The sequence below is a fragment of the Hyperolius riggenbachi genome, chromosome 8 (genome assembly GCF_040937935.1).
Source record: "Hyperolius riggenbachi isolate aHypRig1 chromosome 8, aHypRig1.pri, whole genome shotgun sequence".
Classification (NCBI taxonomy): Eukaryota; Metazoa; Chordata; class Amphibia; order Anura; family Hyperoliidae; genus Hyperolius; species Hyperolius riggenbachi.
In genome coordinates, this window is record NC_090653.1 from 127192021 (window position 1) to 127212575 (window position 20555).

A 20555-nucleotide genomic window follows, 5' to 3' on the forward strand; every position below is an offset into this window, starting at 1 on the left:
TATCAGTGTCATCTACAGCATTAGATGACACTGGGAGGTTTGATACATATTATTGAGCTTTGTATACATATTGTTTTCATCTACAGCATTGCCTCGAAAGTCCTCCTTTTGGTCACTACCTCGGGACGTGCATGCCATGCCTGCTGCCTTCCTTGGATATGTGTGGTAGCCGTTCCTGCTCCTTTGCCTACAGCATGCCTGCTGCCTTCCTTGGATGTGTGGTGGTGGTAGCCGTTTCTTAGGCTCCCACTCCGGACCGAAATCGAACCAGGATTCCTCGGCCATTACCAGTGGTCACTCACAATGGCAGACTTGCCCTCCTTAAAAGATTCTCGCTACAGGCACTGAACAGCAAGCAGAACAAGTATTTAAAAAAATAGATGTAAGCTTTAAAAATGGTAGAGAAATAACCATTGAAATTTGATAAGGCAGTCAGACATTACCTGACATCACTGAGCGAGGAAGAGCAATCTCGCCATGGTGTGCACCAGTCCAGCACGGCCGTCACTAAGCAAACAGCTGTTTGCGGTGCGTTACACAGTGAGTTTGGTGTGTCAGTGTGAAGCAGTACTCTAATTACACTCCCTGATTGATGTATATGTTATGGCCAGAACCCGAAGTCTGGCCACTTCGGGTTCTGGCCGGTCAGAATGCGAAGTGGCCGGTTCATGCGGCCAATGTGCGAAACGAGCTTCAATTTCGGACTTTGGCTGGCCAGAACGAGTTGTGACTTCACGTGGCCAGCCAAGTCCCGAAGTCCCGCTCACCGCTGCCAGGAAGCTCCGCTCACCTCTCCTTCCCCGCTGCGGCTACATACTCAGACCTCCGATCAGGGCGACCATAGCAGGGAGGCAGAGAGAGGCATAGCAGGCTGCCAGCTCACACAAGACCCGCAGGACCCGAACACTTCAATGCAGAAATGACGTGACGTCATTGAACACTTCTGCATATGAAGTGCATGGGTCCGGGCGGGTAGCGTGTGCTGCTCTGCCTTTCTCCGCCTCTCTGGTCGCCCTGATTGGAGGTCTGAATAGAGCCTCCAGCAACGCTCCCCCAGCCCAGCAAAGCACCTACAGCCATGCACAGCCCCCCAGCAAAGACCCCACAGCCATGCACAGCCCCTGGCCGGCCAATGTCAGAAATTCCCAGCATTTTGGACTTTGGCCGACGTAAAATCGGCCCGTTCTAGAAACGGCCGGCCAATTCTAGAATTGTACGATTTCTGGTTTTGGCCATAACATATACACATGCAAGATGTTTTAAAGTACTTTGGCCTTTAATTTAGCATTCAATGTGATTTCTGCCCTTAAAACGCTGCTTTGCGTCCAATCCAGATTTTTCCCCGGGACTTTTGGCGTGTATCCCACTCCGCCATGCCCCCCTCCAGGTGTTAGACCCCTTGAAACATCTTTTCCATCACTTTTGTGGCCAGCATAAATGTTTCTAGTTTCACCTCCCTATTGAAGTCTATTGCGGTTCGTAAAAGTTTGCATGAATCCAACGTTTGGCGAAGGTTCGCGAACCCTGTTCGCAAACCGAAAATCGGAGGTTCAGGCCATCTCTAGTACAGAACAGGGAGCAGTCAAAACATTTTTAGCCTGCTGTGTAAAGTCACCTGAGCCTGCCATCTGAAACAAAAGCCACATATTAGTGATGTTTCTTTATACAAGAGAGACACCAGTCCTTCCTTTACATTGACCCACAATAAAAAGGTATTGTGCTAAACCTACCTTTCTTCTTCAAGATGATGCTGGCATGCCTGCGTCCATTCCTGTTTTCTACATGACAAGTGTAGTTCCCCAGATCTGGCTCTTGTACAGCATCAAACGTTAGTGCTAGTTCCACCTCCTTCTCTCCTAGGTGCTCTCGCAATAACCTGAAGCAAGAGAGAATGCAGGGTCATTTTTTGAAGGGAGTCAGTAAAGAAGGGGCAACTCAGTCAAATAAAGAAAGAAAGAAGCACACCTTATAGCAAAGCCTTAGGTTTCACAGCGCCCTGAGCGAAACCTACCTGATTTTTGTGCCCCCCACTTCATAACTAACACACACACACACACACACACACACACACACACACACACACACACACACACACACACACACACACACACACACACACACACACACACACACCATTATCCTGAATACACTTAAAAATGAAGGCTAGAACTTTTCAGGAATATTAATAAAAACAATCAGTGGGACAGTTCCCCCTCCCCCCCCTCATTTACAATGATAGCACAGCACTGACAATTTGCACCACACGCCTCCCCAAAAAAATGCCCTTAGACTCAGTATAGGTAGGTAGCCAGGTATAGGTGCCCCCAGTATAGGATCTTATGTGTAGGTGCCCTCAATATAGATTGCCAAGCATAGGTGCCCCCAGTATAGGAAGTCAGATGAAGGACTCTCCATTCCCCCATAGGTAGCCAGGCATAGGTGCCTCCAGTAAAAGTAGCCAGATGTTGGTGCCCTCAGTAAAGGTAGCCAGCTATAGGTGCCCCCAGTATAGGAAACCAGGTGTAGTTGCCCTCAGTATAGGCAACCAGCTATAGGCACCCCCTTAGAAGCCAGCGCCCTGAGCGACTGCTCCGGTCGTTCAGGTCAAAGGCCGGCTATGTAGGAAAGTCATTACACAGTAGCAATGATTAAAATACCTTTCAAACTGGTAGTATGTTGACAATATTATATTTAAAAATGATTATATATTTGCTGATCTATATAACTAAAAGGCAGTTGTAATATGGTGTGGACGCTGCGCATGCGTATTGCAATTGCTGACTATACTTTGCTCCCGGCGGACCAGAAATGTACAGATTTATGTGTGAACCAGGCCTTACACAGAGGTACCCTATGCTACAGTACTCTGAGGAAACTGAAATCTATGGGCAAAACCTTAAGGCTACTTTCACACTTACCCTATTTATTAGTGTTGTTGTACTTTTCCCCAAAAGCACAACGTATGTCTATGGAGACTTGCACACTATGGTGACGCGGTGTGACAGAAGTAGTGAAATCGACGCAAGGCGGCTGCAAAATCTGCAGTGTGTTGTCGCATGATCCATGCCTACCACACTAATTATGCAGCAAAGCAAGTTTATGGCGACAGAATAAGTGTGAATACCTGATTGAGGCTGCGGTGCGCAGGCCCAGGACGACAAAACTTCAGTGATGTATTTCCTGTCCAGCAGGGTGTATGTCACTGTTCGGAGGGTGGCGCTACGCATTTTACCCTGTCGGTGCACTCTACTGTAGGGTACTATGCACAGGGGAATGGTGCAGTGTGATTGTCCTGCTCCGGACTCTCTTGCCGCAGGACGATCGAACTGCGCCGTGTGTGAAATTAGTCTGGAAGTATTTTAGTTAACTTGTATTTAAGTGTATTTAAATGGAATGTAATTCCTTACCTCCATTTTATAATGCTGGTATGTACAGTGTAAGTACAGTCTAAGCTATTACGTACAAGTATCAAGTATGTATAGTAATCTGTGCTTTTACTGATAGTTAACTAGCTGCTAACTTTGCAATATACTGGGTTGCTTTTTTTTGGGGGGGGGGGGGGGGGCTTTTATTCACTATAATGTACTGAAAACAGACACAGTTTCTGTGTTGAGGAATCATCACTAGGGCAGGCTAGCTACTTTCAAAAAAATCCCAAGTCTCTCAAACAGAGAAACAACTACTCACTGACTCCCTACAGCTACTAGAGTATACTGCTGGTAGGTGGAGTATGTAAGTTACAGGTTCTTTGTTATTTGGGAAGCTCATGAAATATAGTGATTAATGAAATAAACTGTATACACCCCAAAGTATGCACATCCATAGCTATTTATATTCATGTCTGCAGCTTGGAAAGTGTGGTGTGGACAGCAGAGAGCAATGATCAGACCTGCATATCACAGATATGAGAGTATCTGTACTTATCTCTTTATCCCAGCATGTGTCAAAACATAAGCAGCTTCATGCAACAAGTATGCCCACTCAAACTGCTGATAAGTGTAAGCTGTAGGGAGGCTGGCAGGTCAGCACAGTGCGCACACACCCTAGCCCTTGTGTACTGTGTATGCATTGCTGTCAAATGATAACTGAAGTTAAAAGAATGTGAAGGCTGCCATATTACTTTAAAAAAACAAAAAAACAAAAAAAAAAAACATTATTGCCTGGCTGATACTCTAATACCTTTAGTCATAGGCCCTGAAACAACCATGCAGATCAGATGTTTCTGACTGAAGTCTGACTGCATTGGCCGCATGCTTGTTTCAAGTGTGTGATTCAGACACCACTAATGCCTGGAAAATCAGCAGAACTGCCAGGCAACTGGTAATGTTTTAAAGGAAATAAGCAAAAACCAGCGTCGATCGGGGGGATCAGAGTAGGCCGGCGTCGATCGGAGGGGTGATGTAGGTAGCCAAGTGCTAGCTACACCTCCTCTGAAAATTTGGTGCCAAAAGACCATCCAGGGGCTGAGCAATCCAACGTGGTGGTAATGGACGAGCTGAGCTCGTCATTACTGCCATAGTGGTTAAAGAAAACCTGAACTGAAAATTAAAAGTCAAAATAAACATGCACAAGTCATACTTACCTCCCATGTAGTCTACTTATCAATCTCTTTCTCCTCTCCTGTGTCCTGTTTGTCCGCTGTGATCAATGAGATTCTCTGTCCTCCATTTTGAAAAAGGCCATTACTCCATAACAGCTTTCAGGTTAGCACACATTAAACTGTAACATCGCCCACTTGAGCCATGGGGAAACATGGACACATCAGTTCTCCTCTCAGCTATAACTGACAGCAACTGATATATTTCAGTTCTGACAAAATGTTGTCAGAACTGGAAGAGATCACTGTAAGGAGAAAATGGTGAGCTTCTGAGCAGTGGCGGCTCCAGCTTCAGATTTTTGGGGGGCTCAAAAGGGGCACAATGGCTGTCAGGCGGGGCTCACGGAGGAAATTAGTGGCACCGAAATATGGGCGTGGTCATGACAATGTGGGCAGGGCTAACTGTAATTTAGTTATACCACCTAATGTAGTTACATAAAAAAATATGAAGTAAATGCATGTAATGACAGACAGCGTTTCCCTAGTGAATGCACGTAATGACAGACAGCGTTTCCCTAGTGAATGCACGTAATGACAGACAGCGTTTCCCTAGTGAATGCACGTAATGACAGACAGCGTTTCCCTAGTGAATGCACGTAATGACAGACAGCGTTTCTCTAGTGAATGCACGTAATGACAGACAGCGTTTCCCTAGTGAATGCACGTAATGACAGACAACGTTTCCCTAGTGAATGCACGTAATGACAGACAGCGTTTCCCTAGTGAATGCACGTAATGACAGACAGCGTTTCCCTAGTGAATGCACGTAATGACAGACAGCGTTTCCCTAGTAAATGCACGTAATGACAGACAGCGTTTCACCAGTAAATGCACGTAATGGCAGACAGATTCTCCCCACTAAATGCATGTAATGAGAGACAGCATTTCACCAGTTAATGCACATAATGACAGATAGCCTTTTACCAGTAAATGCATGCACTGACAGACAGCCAGTGTCAACCAGGACTTAGGCCCAGTGCACACCAAAACTGCTAGCAGATCCACAAAATGGTAGCGGTTTTTGAAACGGATTTCAGAGCGATTCTAGGCATGTTTAGGTACATTTCTACACATGCCTAGCGGTTTTGAGAGCGGTTTTGGGTAGCAGATTACTTACACTGTTACAGTAAAAGCTGTTACGGAACAGCTTCTGAAACAAAAAACGCCTGGCAAACCGCTCTGATGTAGCGTTTTTCAGAGCGGTTTGCGTTTTTCCTATACTTTACATTGAGGCAGAAACGCTTTTGCAAACCGCAAACGTGCAGCAGGAGGCACGTTTGCGGTTTGCTACAAACCTCAAACCACCGGTGTGCACCATCCCATTGAAATACATTAGCCAATCGGTTTTACAGGCGGATGCGGCCGGCGGATTGCATCCAAAACCGCTTGGTGTGCACTGGGCCTTACCGTGTCCCCAGGGCCCAGTATAGCCAGGTGTACAGAAGTCCCCAGGTGCGGTGGCAGCAGAGAGAGAAGAGGGAGCGATGGGCACAGCGGTGAGGAAGGGGGGAAGTCTCCCCCCCCTTCCCTCACAGTAACTTGACATCATTGGCCCCCCCTGCGAAACGTTGGATGCCCCCCCTACGCCAATCTGGGCTTCATCCCTCATACAAGTGCCCCACGTGGTTGCCTGCGTAACGTAAGTGCATATGTGACATTACACACGCTCCCACACATATACTGGCAAGTGGCAACCACATGGGGAATGTATGAGGACAGTGCCAGCAATGGATGGGTAAGTATAGAGCAACGGGGGTAGGGGACATTTTACATTAAGGGGGACAGCTTGGGGGGTGCAAGGCGTCGTCAAAAACCTGATTCCCGAGAGATTTCATGCTGAAACCGATCGGGAATCGGCCTGCGGTGTATGGGCAGCCGACAGATCTCTCCCTAATCAAAGAGAGATCTAACTCTAGGTCAATCTGCCCATAGAGCTTCTGATGTGTGTGCACCTTAACAGGTGTACTAAGGGCTCTTTCACATCAGAGCTTGCGTTGGAGAGCGCTCAAAGCATACGTGTTGTTGTATGCGTTTTAATGCGTTTTGATATGCGTTGCACTGCAGTGAGTGTGCTTTTTCAATGCGTTACAGCACTTTGGAAAACGCAGGTAATTTTTTTTTCTTTTTCTTTTCAACTTCCTACATTGTTCCTCTGTTGCATTCTGGGACTGATTGCCTGCGTTAATGGTTTAAAAACGCGCATAGTGTGCGTTTTACATTGACTAACATTGTAACGCCTAAAGCTAGCGTCGGCCAAAAAACTGCGCCTGGGTGCAGTGTAACGCAACGCACAAAAACGCAGCGTTATATGTGAAAGCTAAAATGAAAGTCTATGGACTTTCATTTTACCTTGGGTAACGCAAACTTCACCCGTTGCGTTGAAATGCAGAAAATCTGCCCTAATGTGAAAGAGCCCTTAACCCTTTCAGCAACTCAAATGTGTTGATTGCAAAGGCTCTGGCATTCCTTTTCCCCATGCAAGTCAAACAGTGAGTTATCCACTATTCTTATAACATCTACATTGGGCTTGATTCACAAAGCGGTGCTAACTGTTAGCGCGCGATCTGATTGAGAAATCGTCCCTCCGCATACACACTGCGGAAGAGGGACTAGTGGCGCGACGGAAGCTGTCGCCGACGTTCCTCCTCCCTGCCGGAAACTCAGTGCGCCGGCTATGGGGTTGCTGTCGCTAGTCCGCATAAGTACGCGGACTAGCGACAGTTGCGGTGAAGTTGCGGCGGCAACTGTCGCTAGGCGATTGACCGGTTTAATCGACTGGCGACATCAGCGTTGAGCGACGGTTCGGGGTGCGCGGCCGTGCAACGCCTCATACTCACGGGCGACCTGCGTGTTGCGGCGACAATTGTAGCCCGTGAGTATGGGCCATTACTCACTGAATTCTCTGTGTACTTACTGGGTATTAACTGAGTTCACTGCTCTGCTGATGTACTTCCTGTTTTGGTGGCCATCTTTTCTGTTTACAAAACAGTTTATAAAACAGTTTTTTTACCCTCTTTATTGCAGCGGAGATCAGCAAAAATTTTACAGAGGGGGCTAGGAGATGACCCCAAACAGGCAGGGATGTTTGTTTATACTTCATTTTGTGAATACAGATTCTCTTTAAATCTACCGCTATGAAGAAATGTACACACCTGGGGAGAGGGAGGGAGGCACACAGACAGCCTGAAAATCTCTCCTATCCCTGCTGGAGCTTCTCGTCCCCTATAGCTCCGCCTACATCCCTACATCCAATGGGCATCAAACTTACCAGCCTGCTTCAGTCCTATTGGCTGGCGGCAGCAGCAGAACACGCTGCATTGCCTATCCATACCCAGTGTTCCACGCTGTGTGATGATCAGGCAATTCTGCGGAGGGGGGCTTTTGGAGGAGCTGACAGCATTTCAGCTGGGGCTTAAGCCTGGGTAAGCCCCAGTGTAGCGCCACCACTGCTTCTGAGAGGAAATGATGGCAAGGTAACTATGTAATATTCATTTGAAGTTACCTCATGTGTTTATTTTAAATGTTATTACATACAGGGAACGTAGGAGATTGCCCTGATTGACTGGGAAAGATACATTCCTCCCCAGCAGCCCTCCAGAAGTGCTACACAATCTACTAATTAGATCATCATGTAAAACTCTCAGTGAACATTCTCACTGTCATCTGTTTCCTGGAATGCACAACAGTTTATTGAGTGGGCATACTTGTTGCATGAAGCTGCTTATGTTTTGACACATGCTGGGACAAAGAGATAAGTATTCTACAAGTACAAACTCTGGTGGAATCCCTAATAGCAGTCACTTTAGCCCAATATTTATTTTCATCCATTCTAATTTATGTCTAAATATTGCATTACACTTTTATGAGCATTTAACAATTTGTAAGCATAAAAAGGAGGAGGGTGAAAACTGGCACTACTGCAGGGGCATAGCAATAGGGGTTGCAGAGGTTGCGACCGCATCGGGGCCCCAAAGGGCCCTCCTTCAACTGCAGTATTAGTTCTCTGTTGGTCCTGTGCTCATAATAATCACTTCTATAGATACTTTGAATAGTGGTAATCATTAACTAGCTGTTCCCCATCCCGTTCTTGCACCTCTGACACTGTAGTTGCCATTGGCAGGTCTTGGTGCGCCGTATCAATTGTTATTTATAGAATGCTTGGGGGGCCCCATTGTAAAACTTGCATCGGGGCCCACAGCTCCTTAGCACTGCATTGCTGGCAACCTTTTCTGAGGCTCTGAGCCTCCGCAGAAGCGCATAGCGTGAAACGGCTGTCAGGCTTACGTTTTCTCTTGACTGCAATGGTATGTGCTTTATGTTTTACTTGCTACAACACTGTAAATGCACAGTTTGTACAATAAAAAAGGTTGCCATCAGTGATAGTTTTCACCCTCCTCCTTCTTATGCTTGCAGACTGTACATCTTTACACCTGAGCAGTGTGAGCTCGCTGGCTGACACCATCTGCAGACCAATAGACACAGTATCTGAAGTCTACCCCAGGCCACAGTGCAAATGCTCTTCTGTCCTTCACCATGTTGCTTATAACCATTTGTCTAGCAAGAAAATAGTGGAAAGACAGCTCACAGTATACAAAGCTAGACAAGAGCACCAGATTGTGTACGCTGAAAAAGGGCACCACAGTAATTTGAGTGCTGGGCAAAGCGCATAGTTGAATATTGGTCAAATTACGAATATTCTACTATTGGACACTGGCTAATACTAATAGTAGAATATTGGTAATATTCTACTATCGCTTTACCTTACTCTCTTCTCACACTAACCTACCCTTTACCTACTCCTTACACTAACCCACCCCCCACTTATATGATGCAATCTCCACCACTACTAAAGTGTCCCTCCGCTGATAAGCAACAGAAAAGGATCCGCAAACTTCAGTGGAGTTCATAAAAGCCGATATTCTTTAGGAAAGAAAATCCACAAAAAAAGACAGGGAGATCCACAGGCTCAAACTGACGCATGTTGGGCATAAGATGTGCCCTTAGTGACGAAACGCGTAGGGCGGAGCTAGGAGGCACGCTGACATTACGGAAAAACACAGGCAAATCTTGGGAGGACGCGCAACCCTGTGTACTGCGGCCAGGGTGGATGTTTGTGGACAAACTGCTTGAGGTCTGTTTTAATATAGCCTTTTATTGAGGACAACAGAACCGCCTGATGTGATATAGATTTGACGCGCAAAATACAAGTTACTGTCCCGTGAGTGGACTCATGAGGGGGGAGGCACACTGTATAATTCCCAGGTGGTGGCACATCCATCTGGAGTGCAGCATGGGGTGCTGCTTATTCAAAGTTTTAGCAATACTTGGCACTATGTGCGCATTTTAATTTTATTCTTGCAGGGATATCTCCAAACTGTATGAATGAGGACGATAGAGAAGCGCAGCCTGGCCTGTTTGGATTGAATATTCTACTATCACTTTACCGTACTCTCTTCTCACACTAACCCACCCTGTACCTACTCCTAACACTAACCCACCCCCCACTGATATGATGCAATCTCCACCGCTACTAAAGTGTCCCTCTGCTGATAAGCAACAGAAAAGGATCTGCAAACTTCAGTGGAGTTCATAAAAGCCGGTATTCTTTATGAAAGAAAATCCACAAAAAAGACACGGACATCCACAGGCTCAAACTGATGCATGTTGGGCATAAGATGTGCCCTTAGTCAGAGTCATATGTCCTTAGTCAAAAGCCTTCCTTTTGGTAATTGGAGATGGGAAAGGGGTCAGAGAAAGTTTCAGTTGGCCCCCCAACATCCATTAGACTCCAAGCACATGCCTAGACTGTCTTATGGATAATCCTACTCTGGTTATGGTTAGAAGAGGAGAGGGGGATTTTAGTGTTGGGAGTCAAGAGGGGAAGGTTAGGATTGGAGTGACAGGTTAGCTTTCGGCATTAAAAAAAGGGAAGTGTGAGGCAGAGAGGAAATACGATGGGATTATGCTGAAAAAAAAGTAAATTTAGCAACATCGCAGGGCAAAGACAAATAACAAGAAATAGTGTACTCCCGATGCTAATACCTTGCTGACTGTGTTCCCATAGGGTCATATTGTTTTTTTGTTAAAGCTCAAGAGTATATTTTGGGCCTATCTCTGCTAGCCGTGATTTGTGGCAGTTTTTACAATCAATTACTGATGTAAAATCGCAGCCTATTGAAGTCAATAGGCTGCATCTAAATCGCGTGTGGGCAATAAAAATTATGCATGCTGCAGTTTTCCGCACCACGCATCCGAATCCCTATAGCCACGCATGGCACAGCAAAGGGATAAAGATGCGAATTCGCATCAGCATGGGTGCCACGTACGTCTTGGAAATGGACAAGGAATTCCAGTGGAAATGTTCCCTAAGTTATTTTCAAATCACATTCAGGCAAGTTTACAGCCAATAAATGAAAGAAAACCTAAGCCAAAAATGACCCATTTAGCCAATCAGATTTCAGTTGAAGCCGATGATTTGTTAACTGCCGAGGGTAACTACTCCGTTCCTACGCCAGTTTTGTTATCAGCACGCTAACTCGCTAACTGTATCCTCTGTATCTCTCCCCAAGTATCCACATTATTTATACTCTTCCAATGTATTCACAATGTTTGCAGTACATACAGTCTGCAGATAATTGGAAATATGTATGGTATATTATTACTATTTGCAGGATCATTGAAGCGCAGTGCAGAAACATTGGAATGATTGGTTATGAAAGCTTAGATTGCAAGTGAAGAAGTGGTTCTATTAAATAACTATCTTTTCATTAAAGGTTCACACACTGCCTGTATAATAACCCCAATAGGATTTCAATCTAAAGCACTATCATCATTTCCTTGATCATTAAAGAAGAGCTGCAGCGTACCAGAAATGACATTTCCATAATCTCAGATCAATGCGAAGGTATATTTCTATCCTCTGACCTTTTACATGTTCTTCATTATGCATAGTATACTTCTGCATACAGCAATTTTTAGACTTTAAAATAATGCGCTGCTACTAATGAAGTCAAAGCAAGTGGTTAACGACGCTGCCAAGTTATTATATAATTGGACCTTTCTTTCTTGCTACTCTGCACTCCGAGGAGTCCTTCTACCCACCTACATTTGGGTCCCTCTGCCTACTCATACTGAGCTGACTACCTATACAGGGGGAACCTGTTCATCATACTGATGGTGCTACCTATAAGGGGGGGGGGCCTGACTACCTGTCCTAGGGACCCTCTGGCTACCCATACTGGGGCAGCTACCTATTCGGGGGGTGCTTCTGACTACCTATCCTAGGGACCCTCTGGCTACCTATACTGAGGGGGCTACCTGTACAGGTGGACCTTCTGGCTACCTATCCTGGGGGCCCTCTGGCTACTTATACTGAGGGGGCTAGCTAAACAGTGTGTCCTTCTGATTATCTATCCTGGGGGCCCTCTGGCTACCAATACATGGGGGCGCTACCTATATGGGAGGGGTCCTTCTAGCTAGCTATCCTGGGGGGCGTCCAGGTACCTATACTGAGGGAGCTACTTATACAAGGGGTCCTTATGGTTACCTATCTGGGGGGACCTCTGGCTACCTATATGGGAGGGGGGTCCTTCTGGCTTCTTATCCTGGGGGCCCTCTGGCTACCTATACTGAGGGGGCTACCTATAAAGGGAGTCCTTCTGGCTACCTATTCTGGGGACACTCTGGCTACTCATACTGAGTGGGGCTACTTAGACGGTGAGGGGTCTATTTGGCTATCTATCCTGGGGCCCTCTGGCTCATACCTATGAATATGCCACCAGGAGACTTGGGCGCAGGATAAAGCCGATATACAGCTTACACTGCTACTATACAAGTCCCGGCAGCCTTGATTACTAATTCCCCTCCAGGTTGACGTGGATGGTAGGGAGTGATGTAATTCGGCTTCCAGCTATTGCTGGCAGTCGAAGTACAGTGTTTTAAAAGTAATTTAAGCTCTGTCTTCTGACGTTGCTGAAGTTACTAACTGTACGCTGCTATATCCTTAATTCCTATGCCTATGGTGGCGCCAGCTGCATCCAAATCTCCTGTTTTAACAGTGCTCATCCTCTGGCTACCCATGCTGAAGCGGCTAGCTACACAGGGGGTCCTTCTGGCTACCTATTCTGGGGGCAATCTGGCTACTCATACTGAGGGGGCTACCTATACAGCAAGTGACATTGCAAATGGTGCACAAACATGGGGAATTACTTTTTTTTTTTTTTTTTAATGTACGGCCCGGCTAATGATACCCTTGAACATCAGTGTAAGCTTTCTATGAAATATAATGTAATTTCATCCACTGGCATTTGCCTAGCTACCCAAACATTATAAAAAACAGACAAAAAAAGTTCTGCCTAAAAATGCCAGTTTGAACTTATCTTAATCTTGATTGTACACTCCTATGTAATATGAAAGACTACATAAAATATTAATTTAATGTATGGTATATTGAGGCCTCTTGCATACTACATGGGATTCTGTTTCTTAATTGTTACTGCATGCTCCTTTTTTTCTGTGTTTTTCTTCTTGTTTTGATAGCATTCAGGGAAAATCGGAATTGCTAATCTGAATTGCAAATTGGATTTGCAGTGTGCAGCGGGCCTAACTCAGTTTACCCTTCCATTATACAGTGGCTTGCAAAAGTATTCGGCCCCCTTGAAGTTTTCCACATTTTGTCACATTACTGCCACAAACATGAATCAATTTTATTGGAATTCCACGTGAAAGACCAATACAAAGTGGTGTACATGTGAGAAGTGGATCAAAAATCATACATGATTCCAAACATTTTTTACAAATAAATAACTGCAAAGTGGGGTGTGCGTAATTATTCAGTGCCCTTTGGTCTGAGTGCAGTCAGTTGCCCATAGACATTGCCTGATGAGTGCTAACGACTAAATGGAGTGCGCCTGTGTGTAATCTAATGTCAGTACAAATACAGCTGCTCTGTGACGGCCTCAGAGGTTGTCTAAGAGAATATTGGGAGCAACAACACCATGAAGTCCAAAGAACACATCAGACAGGTCAGAGATAAAGTTATTGAGAAATTTAAAGCAGGCTTAGGCTAGAAAAAGATTTCCAAAGCCTTGAACATCCCACGGAGCATTGTTCATGCGATCATTCAGAAATGGAAGGCCGTCCACCTAAACTCACAGGCCGAACAAGGAGAGCGCTGATAAGAAATGCAGTCAAGACGCCCATGGTGACTCTGGACGAGCTGCAGAGATCTACAGCTCAGGTGGGAGACTCTGTCCATAGGACAACTATTAGTCATGCACTGTACAAAGTTGGCCTTTATGGAAGAGTGGCAAGAAGAAAGGCATTGTTAACAGAAAGCATAAGAAGTCCCGTTTGCAGTTTGCCACAAGCCATGTGGGGGACACAGCAACCATGTGGAAGAAGGTGCTCTGGTCAGATGAGACCAAAATGGAACTTTTTGGCCAAAATGCAAAACGCTATGTGTGGCGGAAAACTAACACTGCACATCACTCTGAACACACCATCCCCACTGTCAAATATGGTGGTGGCAGCATCATGCTCTGGGGATGCTTCTCTTCAGCAGGGACAGGGAAGCTGGTCAGAGTTGATGGGACGATGTATGGAGCCAAATACAGGGCAATCTTGGAAGAAAACCTCTTGGAGTCTGCAAAAGACTTGAGACTGGGGCGGAGATTCACCTTCCAGCAGGACAATGACCCTAAACATAAAGCCATGGCAACAATCGAATGGTTTAAAACAAAACATATCCACGTGTTAGAATGGCCGAGTCAAAGTCCAGATCTAAATCCAATCAAGAATCTGTGGCAAGATCTGAAAACTGCTGTTCACAAACGCTGTCCATCTAATCTGACTGAGCTGGAGCTGTTTTGCAAAGAAGAATGGGCAAGGATTTCAGTCTCTAGATGTGCAAAGCTGGTAGAGACATACCCTAAAAGACTGGCAGCTGTAACTGCAGCAAAAGGTGGTTCTACAAAGTATTGACTCAGGGGGCTGAATAATTACGCACAAACCACTTTGCACTTATTGATTTGTAAAAAATGTTTGGAATCATGTATGATTTTCGCTCCACTTCTCACGTGTACACCACTTTGTATTGGTCTTTCACGTGGAATTCCAATAAAACTGATTAATGTTTGTGGCAGTAATATGACAAAATGTGGAAAACTTCAAGGGGGCCAAATACTTTTGCAAGCCACTGTATATATATTAGGTAGTGATAATTGTAATCTGCTAATTTCGATTATGCAAACCTTTGAGTACATTTTCGCAATTACGGCCATACATAATTACGATTTGGACATTCAATTGATTTCGTATAATCCATTTGTATTTTCACGTAATTTTCACATAAATTTGTGCCAACTTTAGTTGCTAATAGCAAAGCCCCCGCACATGCTATCGTCATCCTTATGCACCAAAATGTCTAGGTATGTTAAGGGGGACCAGTAGGAATACGTTTAAAAATTATTTTACAAACAGACCTTGTCGTTTTTGAGAAAATCTATTTTAAAAATGCAAAGGAAAATGTCTTTAAACTCAGAAAAATCACAGTTTAAAAACCATTTTCTTTTGCGTTTTTAAAAACGAGTTTCCCTATAACTACAAGGTATTTTTAAAAAATTCTTCTATTTTTCACTTAGGCCCACTATGCCCCTTAATATACCTAGCAATATATCTAGCAATAGAGATGCTGGTGAACAGCTCGCCAGTGAATCTCTATGGGCAGTCTGGCCGCATACTACTTCCGGGTCACAGTGTCCCGGAGTAGTATGCATTCCTGTGTCTGCACACGTCCTTTAGTATGCATGCCCTGGCCCGGCGATGCGGGTCCCTGATTGCAACTACACGCACCGCTGGGCCAGGGCATGCGTACTAACGGATGCGAGCAGACACACATGTGTACTACTCCAGGACATTGCGACCCGGACAGAGCCGGATTTAACATAAGGCATTGTAGGCACATGCCTACAGGCGACTGATGATAGGAAGGCAGCTCACTCTGTTCCTTGATCACTTCCCACCCTCCTTCCCTATGCAGAGTCCTGACCAGAGTGTAAATGAAGAGGCTAATCAACCAGCTCTCAGCATTCCACTGACAAGATCTCCCTTCAGTCGGGGGCGACTTAATACAAAGGGTTCCTTTGGCTATCTAATACTAAAGGGCACCTGTAGCTACCTATGCCGAGCAAGAAAAGTAAGGGAAAAGTCACAGCTGGGCCAGTCAGCACACTTGCAGTGCTGTTTGGTGGGTGTTTGTAGGTTCATGGCGGGCGAAGTCTAGGGTGCCAGGACATCTGTGCCTATAGGCTTCCTGTGATGTAAATCCAGGCCTGGACCCGTAAGTAATACAGGGCCCGCTATTCGCGGCGAGAAGCTCGTGAGCTGTTCGTCTACATCTCTACCTAGCAATTTTGGTGATGTTAGCATGTATGGAGGCTCTGCTATTAACCACTAAAGCTGGCACAAAATTACATAAAAATGATTTGAAATTGCAAATTACCATTCCTGATTACATTCACATGCAAAATGAAGATTTTTCCATTGTGATTTTGCATCATAATTCAAATTATGATGCAAAATTACGATTATGCAAAATAGATGCTCAACAGATTGTACAATCAAGCAATCATGATGGTTTCATGTAGGTTGAGTTCTGCTGCTGTTTTTATCAGAGATAACTTACTGTATATCTAGGATTATACAATACAATAACAATACAATAACATTTCTATAGCGCTTTTCTCCCATAGGACTCAAAGCGATTATCCAGATGTATTGAAATTAAATAAATCAATGCTGCACATTTTCTCTTTGAGAGTGTGTGTTTGTGTTGTATTGCTTTTGGCTAGTAGTCTTGATGCTCTGGATGCTTTTTATCACCCTTTATTTTTATCGTAGTGTTGTATTGCCTTCGGATGATAGTTATTACTCCTTATGAATGTATATGTGAAGCCAAAGTAAGTGCTTTCACCTTTCGCCATTGTTGAGAAGTTTTTGCCCTACTCTCTATACACCTCTATTAACAGGGCCGGATTTGTACTCTTTACCGCCCTAGGCCACTGTCACCAGCCGCCCCTGTCACAGGGCCCCTAGTGGCCGGACCGCACAATGCCTTCCAATCAGTTTCAGCACACAGACCATGCAATCTGTGGTCACAATCAATGCGCAGAAACCGCTGGGATTTTGGCAGCAGATCAACTAGAAGGGAGCTTGTGAGTTACTGTAATACAAATTACACACTATTTCAGGGTATAACTGCCACCACCTCTGTTACCATGGGGCAGAGGAACCCACTGACTGACTGACTCTAGACCTGCAAATAGAAAACGGTTAAACACACTCTATTTTATCTCGTTATCAACAATAGTAGCGACTCTTCAGAAGGGTTCAGTTTGTGCGGCTGAATAGCAGGGTAGCTGAATAAATAAATGACGTTAGCGTTGTTTATTAAAAAATGCAACATACATAATTAATATATACAGAAAATTGTTAAAATCAACAATTATAGAGACATTAGTAGCGCAGTAAAAAAATGAAAAAGGAGAAAATACTTAGGTTCGTGGAAATATGTCCTTTCTGGGAAAACTCGTAAAGTTCCTTTGTTTCAGAATCCTGAACAAAGTTCAGACAAGATGGCCGCTAACCACATGGTCCTCTGGCTAGCATGCATGGAAGCATGGAATTTGGAGGAATGAGATCCGCCTGCTGGCAATGTGCTTTTGATGAAGCTGGTTTGGGGGTTTGGCAAAGCCTGCCCCCTCTGAATTACAAACCATCACAGTTCAAGTCCTTGGAGAGAGATTTAGGTTTAAACTTATAAAACGCTGTAACTCAAAACCGATAAATGCGACATTTGCGCTGATAACAGAATAATATTCCTCAGATTATGACAATTCCTATGACATCAGACTTGATTAGGGCAGAGGATCCCATTCCTGAAGAGTTTAATAACTTGGTTGTAGAGTACACCTGGCCCCCCAAGGCTGGTCTTGAAAGATTCCGCAAGACACCACAAACCCATTGATATAACTCTCATAATTATCCTACATACTATATTCCGTAAAGATGCAAAAAGTCGTATACAGCATTCATTTTCTCTCTGCTGCTGACGGAGTCAGGCCATCTGGCCTCATGCTGTGAGGGAAGCTCCCTTTGCTGGGCTCACCAAATGGTGGAAGCAATTGACACCTACCTGAGGTAGAGTGCAGAACCTTTTTTCTCAGGTAATTAAAAATAAACACTAACCTCTTGGACATAAGAGTTTGTTCCTAGTTCATTAACAAATCAACAGTCATCCTGCAGTTAAAGAGACTCTGTAACATCAGAAACATCCCCTGGGGGGTACTCACCTCGGGTGGGGGAAGCCTCCGGATCCTAATGAGGCTTCCCACGCCGTCCTCTGTCCCACGGGGGTCTCTCTGCAGCCCTCCGAACAGCCGGGGACAGACCCGACTGTAAATTCAATATTTACCTTTGCTGGCTAGATGGAAATATCCGATCTCAGTCGGGTCTGCTCTACTGCACAGGCGCCGGAAACTTGCGCCTGCACAGTAGAGCAGACCCGACGGCGATTGGGTATTTCTGCCTACCTTGGAGCCGACAGCCGTCAGAGCGCCTGTGCAGGAGCCGGAAAGGTAAATAATGATGTCATTTTGCACGGAGGGCTGCAGCGAGACCCCTGAGGGACGGAGGACGGCGTGGGAAGCCTCATTAGGATCCGGAGGCTTCCCCCACCCGAGGTGAGTACACCCCAGGGGACGTTTTGACGTTACAGTTCCTCTTTAAGTTAATGCTATTTCTCTGCTGAGAGAAGGAGAGACCCCAGGTTTGACTGCCTGGTATCCACAGACAGACAATCCAGATCTGGCAATGCAATGACAATCGGTGCAGCAAACCGATTGCAATTGCGTTCTCTTTTCTCACGTCTCTTCCGTGACAGCCCTTCTTTAGTATAGGTAGCCAGGTAACCCATGCCCCTTCACTCTAGTATAGGTAACCTGATGACCCCCCTCCAGAATAGGTAGCCAGATGACTCCTCCCCTTTCCCTCTAGTATAGGGTAGCCAGATGACTCCTGTATTCCCTCCTTTTTCCACTTCCCCTCCCCTTTTAATATAGGTAGCCAGCTTGCCTTCACACCACAGCAGCTATCAGTGTCACTCATTTCTCAGCTCGTCTCCAGTGCCGAAGATTCCTCTTCCCCTCTGTCTCCAATGCTGCCCAAGTCCATAGCCGCCTGCCTCAATGAAAACGTGCACAGAGAGCAAGGTGGCTGCTGTACAGGCGGCTAGCAGCAGAGTACCATGGTCAGGTGCTCGCCTGATCTCCCTGCATTGCAGCATTTGCAAGTTTGCAAATGCTGCACAAGTTCAGCCTGCTGCTTTGGTGCCCTTGCTCCTGTGGTGCCCTAGGCCATGGCCTAAATCCGGCCGTGCATACACATGAACAAAATGTGTAATAAGCTAAATTAATTTAAATACCTGATTACACCTTCTTTGATGTGATTTTCCAGTTCTTCAATGAATTTCTCTCCTCTCATCCAGTAGATCATGGGGCCAGACTCTCCACTGAATCCAAAGAATGCTCTGCAGAATACGCTGAGTGGGCTACCTGAGGGGAAGATGGAGACAATAATGTGTTAGGTGTCTCTGCTGACGTAAGCTACAAACTTTCATACATTACATACAAAGTGGTTCTCGAGCATAAAATGCACAGTACTCTTTTTTTGTTTTGTTATTATATATTTTTGGTATTACATGTTGCAGTATTGTATAAAGTGTAGAGATGGCCCGAACCTCCGATTTTCGGTTCGCGAACCTACCGCGAAAGTCGGTTCACGCGAACGTTTGCGAACCGCAATAGACTTCAATGGGGAGGCGAACTTTGAAAACTAGAAACATTTATGCTGGCCACAAAAGTGATGGAAAAGATGTTTCAAGGGCTCTAACACCTGGAGGGGGGCATGGCGGAGTGGGATAGACGCCAAAAGTCCCAGGGAAAAATCTGGATTGGACGCAAAGCAGCGTTTTAAGGACAGAAATCACATTGAATGCTAAATTGCAGGCCTAAAGTGCTTTAAAACATCTTGCATGTGTATATGTTACGGCCAAAGCCAGAAATCGGCCAATTCTAGAATTGGCCGGACATTTCTAGAATTGGCCAATTTGACGTCGGCCAAAGTCCAAAATGCTGTAAATTTCTGACATTGGCCAGCCAGTTCTAGAAACGGCCGAAGTCAGTCGGCCAAAGTCCAAAATGCACAAATCTCCACTTCGTGTTGTGACCGGCCAGAACCTGAAGTGGACAAACTTTGGGTTCTGGTCGTAACAGTACTGATACATAGGGGTGATAAGGGGGGGAAATCATTTGTCACCTTGCTGCTAATGGTCCACAGCATCCCAGAAAAGTGAGTCAGAGTCAGATTACAGTGCACACCATCTTTCAGAGGGAAAGCTGTTCTAGCATGATTCCGAATGGCAGAGTCTATTACTGGTCCCCCCCCCCCCCCCCTCACAGCTGTGTGAAAGCTGTGCAACCGCAGCATGTGTGTGTGAGGAGCTCCTTCTATGCAGTCTGGCTCAATCAGAACAGCATATAATTGGCTGGCAGCTATTACCTAGCAATGGATAAACAGTGTGAGTTATGGCCGGGAGAGGAAAGAGGCTTGTACTGTGTGAAGATCTGCAAGGAGATTGCAGGTTGGATTAGGTTTCCACAGGCTGCAGTGTGAAGTTCATTGAGCGAATGAGCCTGCTCTAATCTAAGAGCCGATGCTTTGATGTGAATGTTAACCTCCTCCGACTCTCAGGTTTCCACAGGCTGCAGTGTGAACTGTGAAGTTCATTGACCAAATGAGCCGGCTCTAATCTAAGAGCCGATGCTTTGATGTGAACGTTACCTCCTCCGACTCTCTGCACAGAGAATCAGGCCGGGCTGCTGCTGGAAGCGGAACAATAACA

At 45.5% G+C, this 20555-nt stretch overlaps 1 protein-coding gene and 1 long non-coding RNA gene across 9 annotated transcripts in view; one reads left to right on the forward strand and one right to left on the reverse strand.

The window, feature by feature from the left end:
• The window catches only part of IL1RAPL2 (interleukin 1 receptor accessory protein like 2), a 1439628-nt gene that overhangs the window by 71076 nt on the left and 1347997 nt on the right, over positions 1-20555 (reverse strand). For all 6 annotated transcript variants that reach the window (XM_068251064.1, XM_068251062.1, XM_068251061.1 and 3 more), the window contains 2 exons: positions 19077-19206; positions 1731-1876 (listed from right to left, as the gene is read on the reverse strand). In XM_068251064.1, coding sequence (XP_068107165.1) covers positions 1731-1876; positions 19077-19206 — 276 coding nt within the window. The remainder of the gene's footprint in view (positions 1-1730; positions 1877-19076; positions 19207-20555) is intronic.
• Positions 11133-20555, forward strand: part of LOC137529101 (uncharacterized) — a 101937-nt gene continuing 92514 nt past the window's right edge. For all 3 annotated transcript variants that reach the window (XR_011023583.1, XR_011023584.1, XR_011023585.1), the window contains exons 1-2: positions 11133-11501; positions 19140-19252. This is a non-coding gene — a long non-coding RNA (uncharacterized lncRNA). The remainder of the gene's footprint in view (positions 11502-19139; positions 19253-20555) is intronic.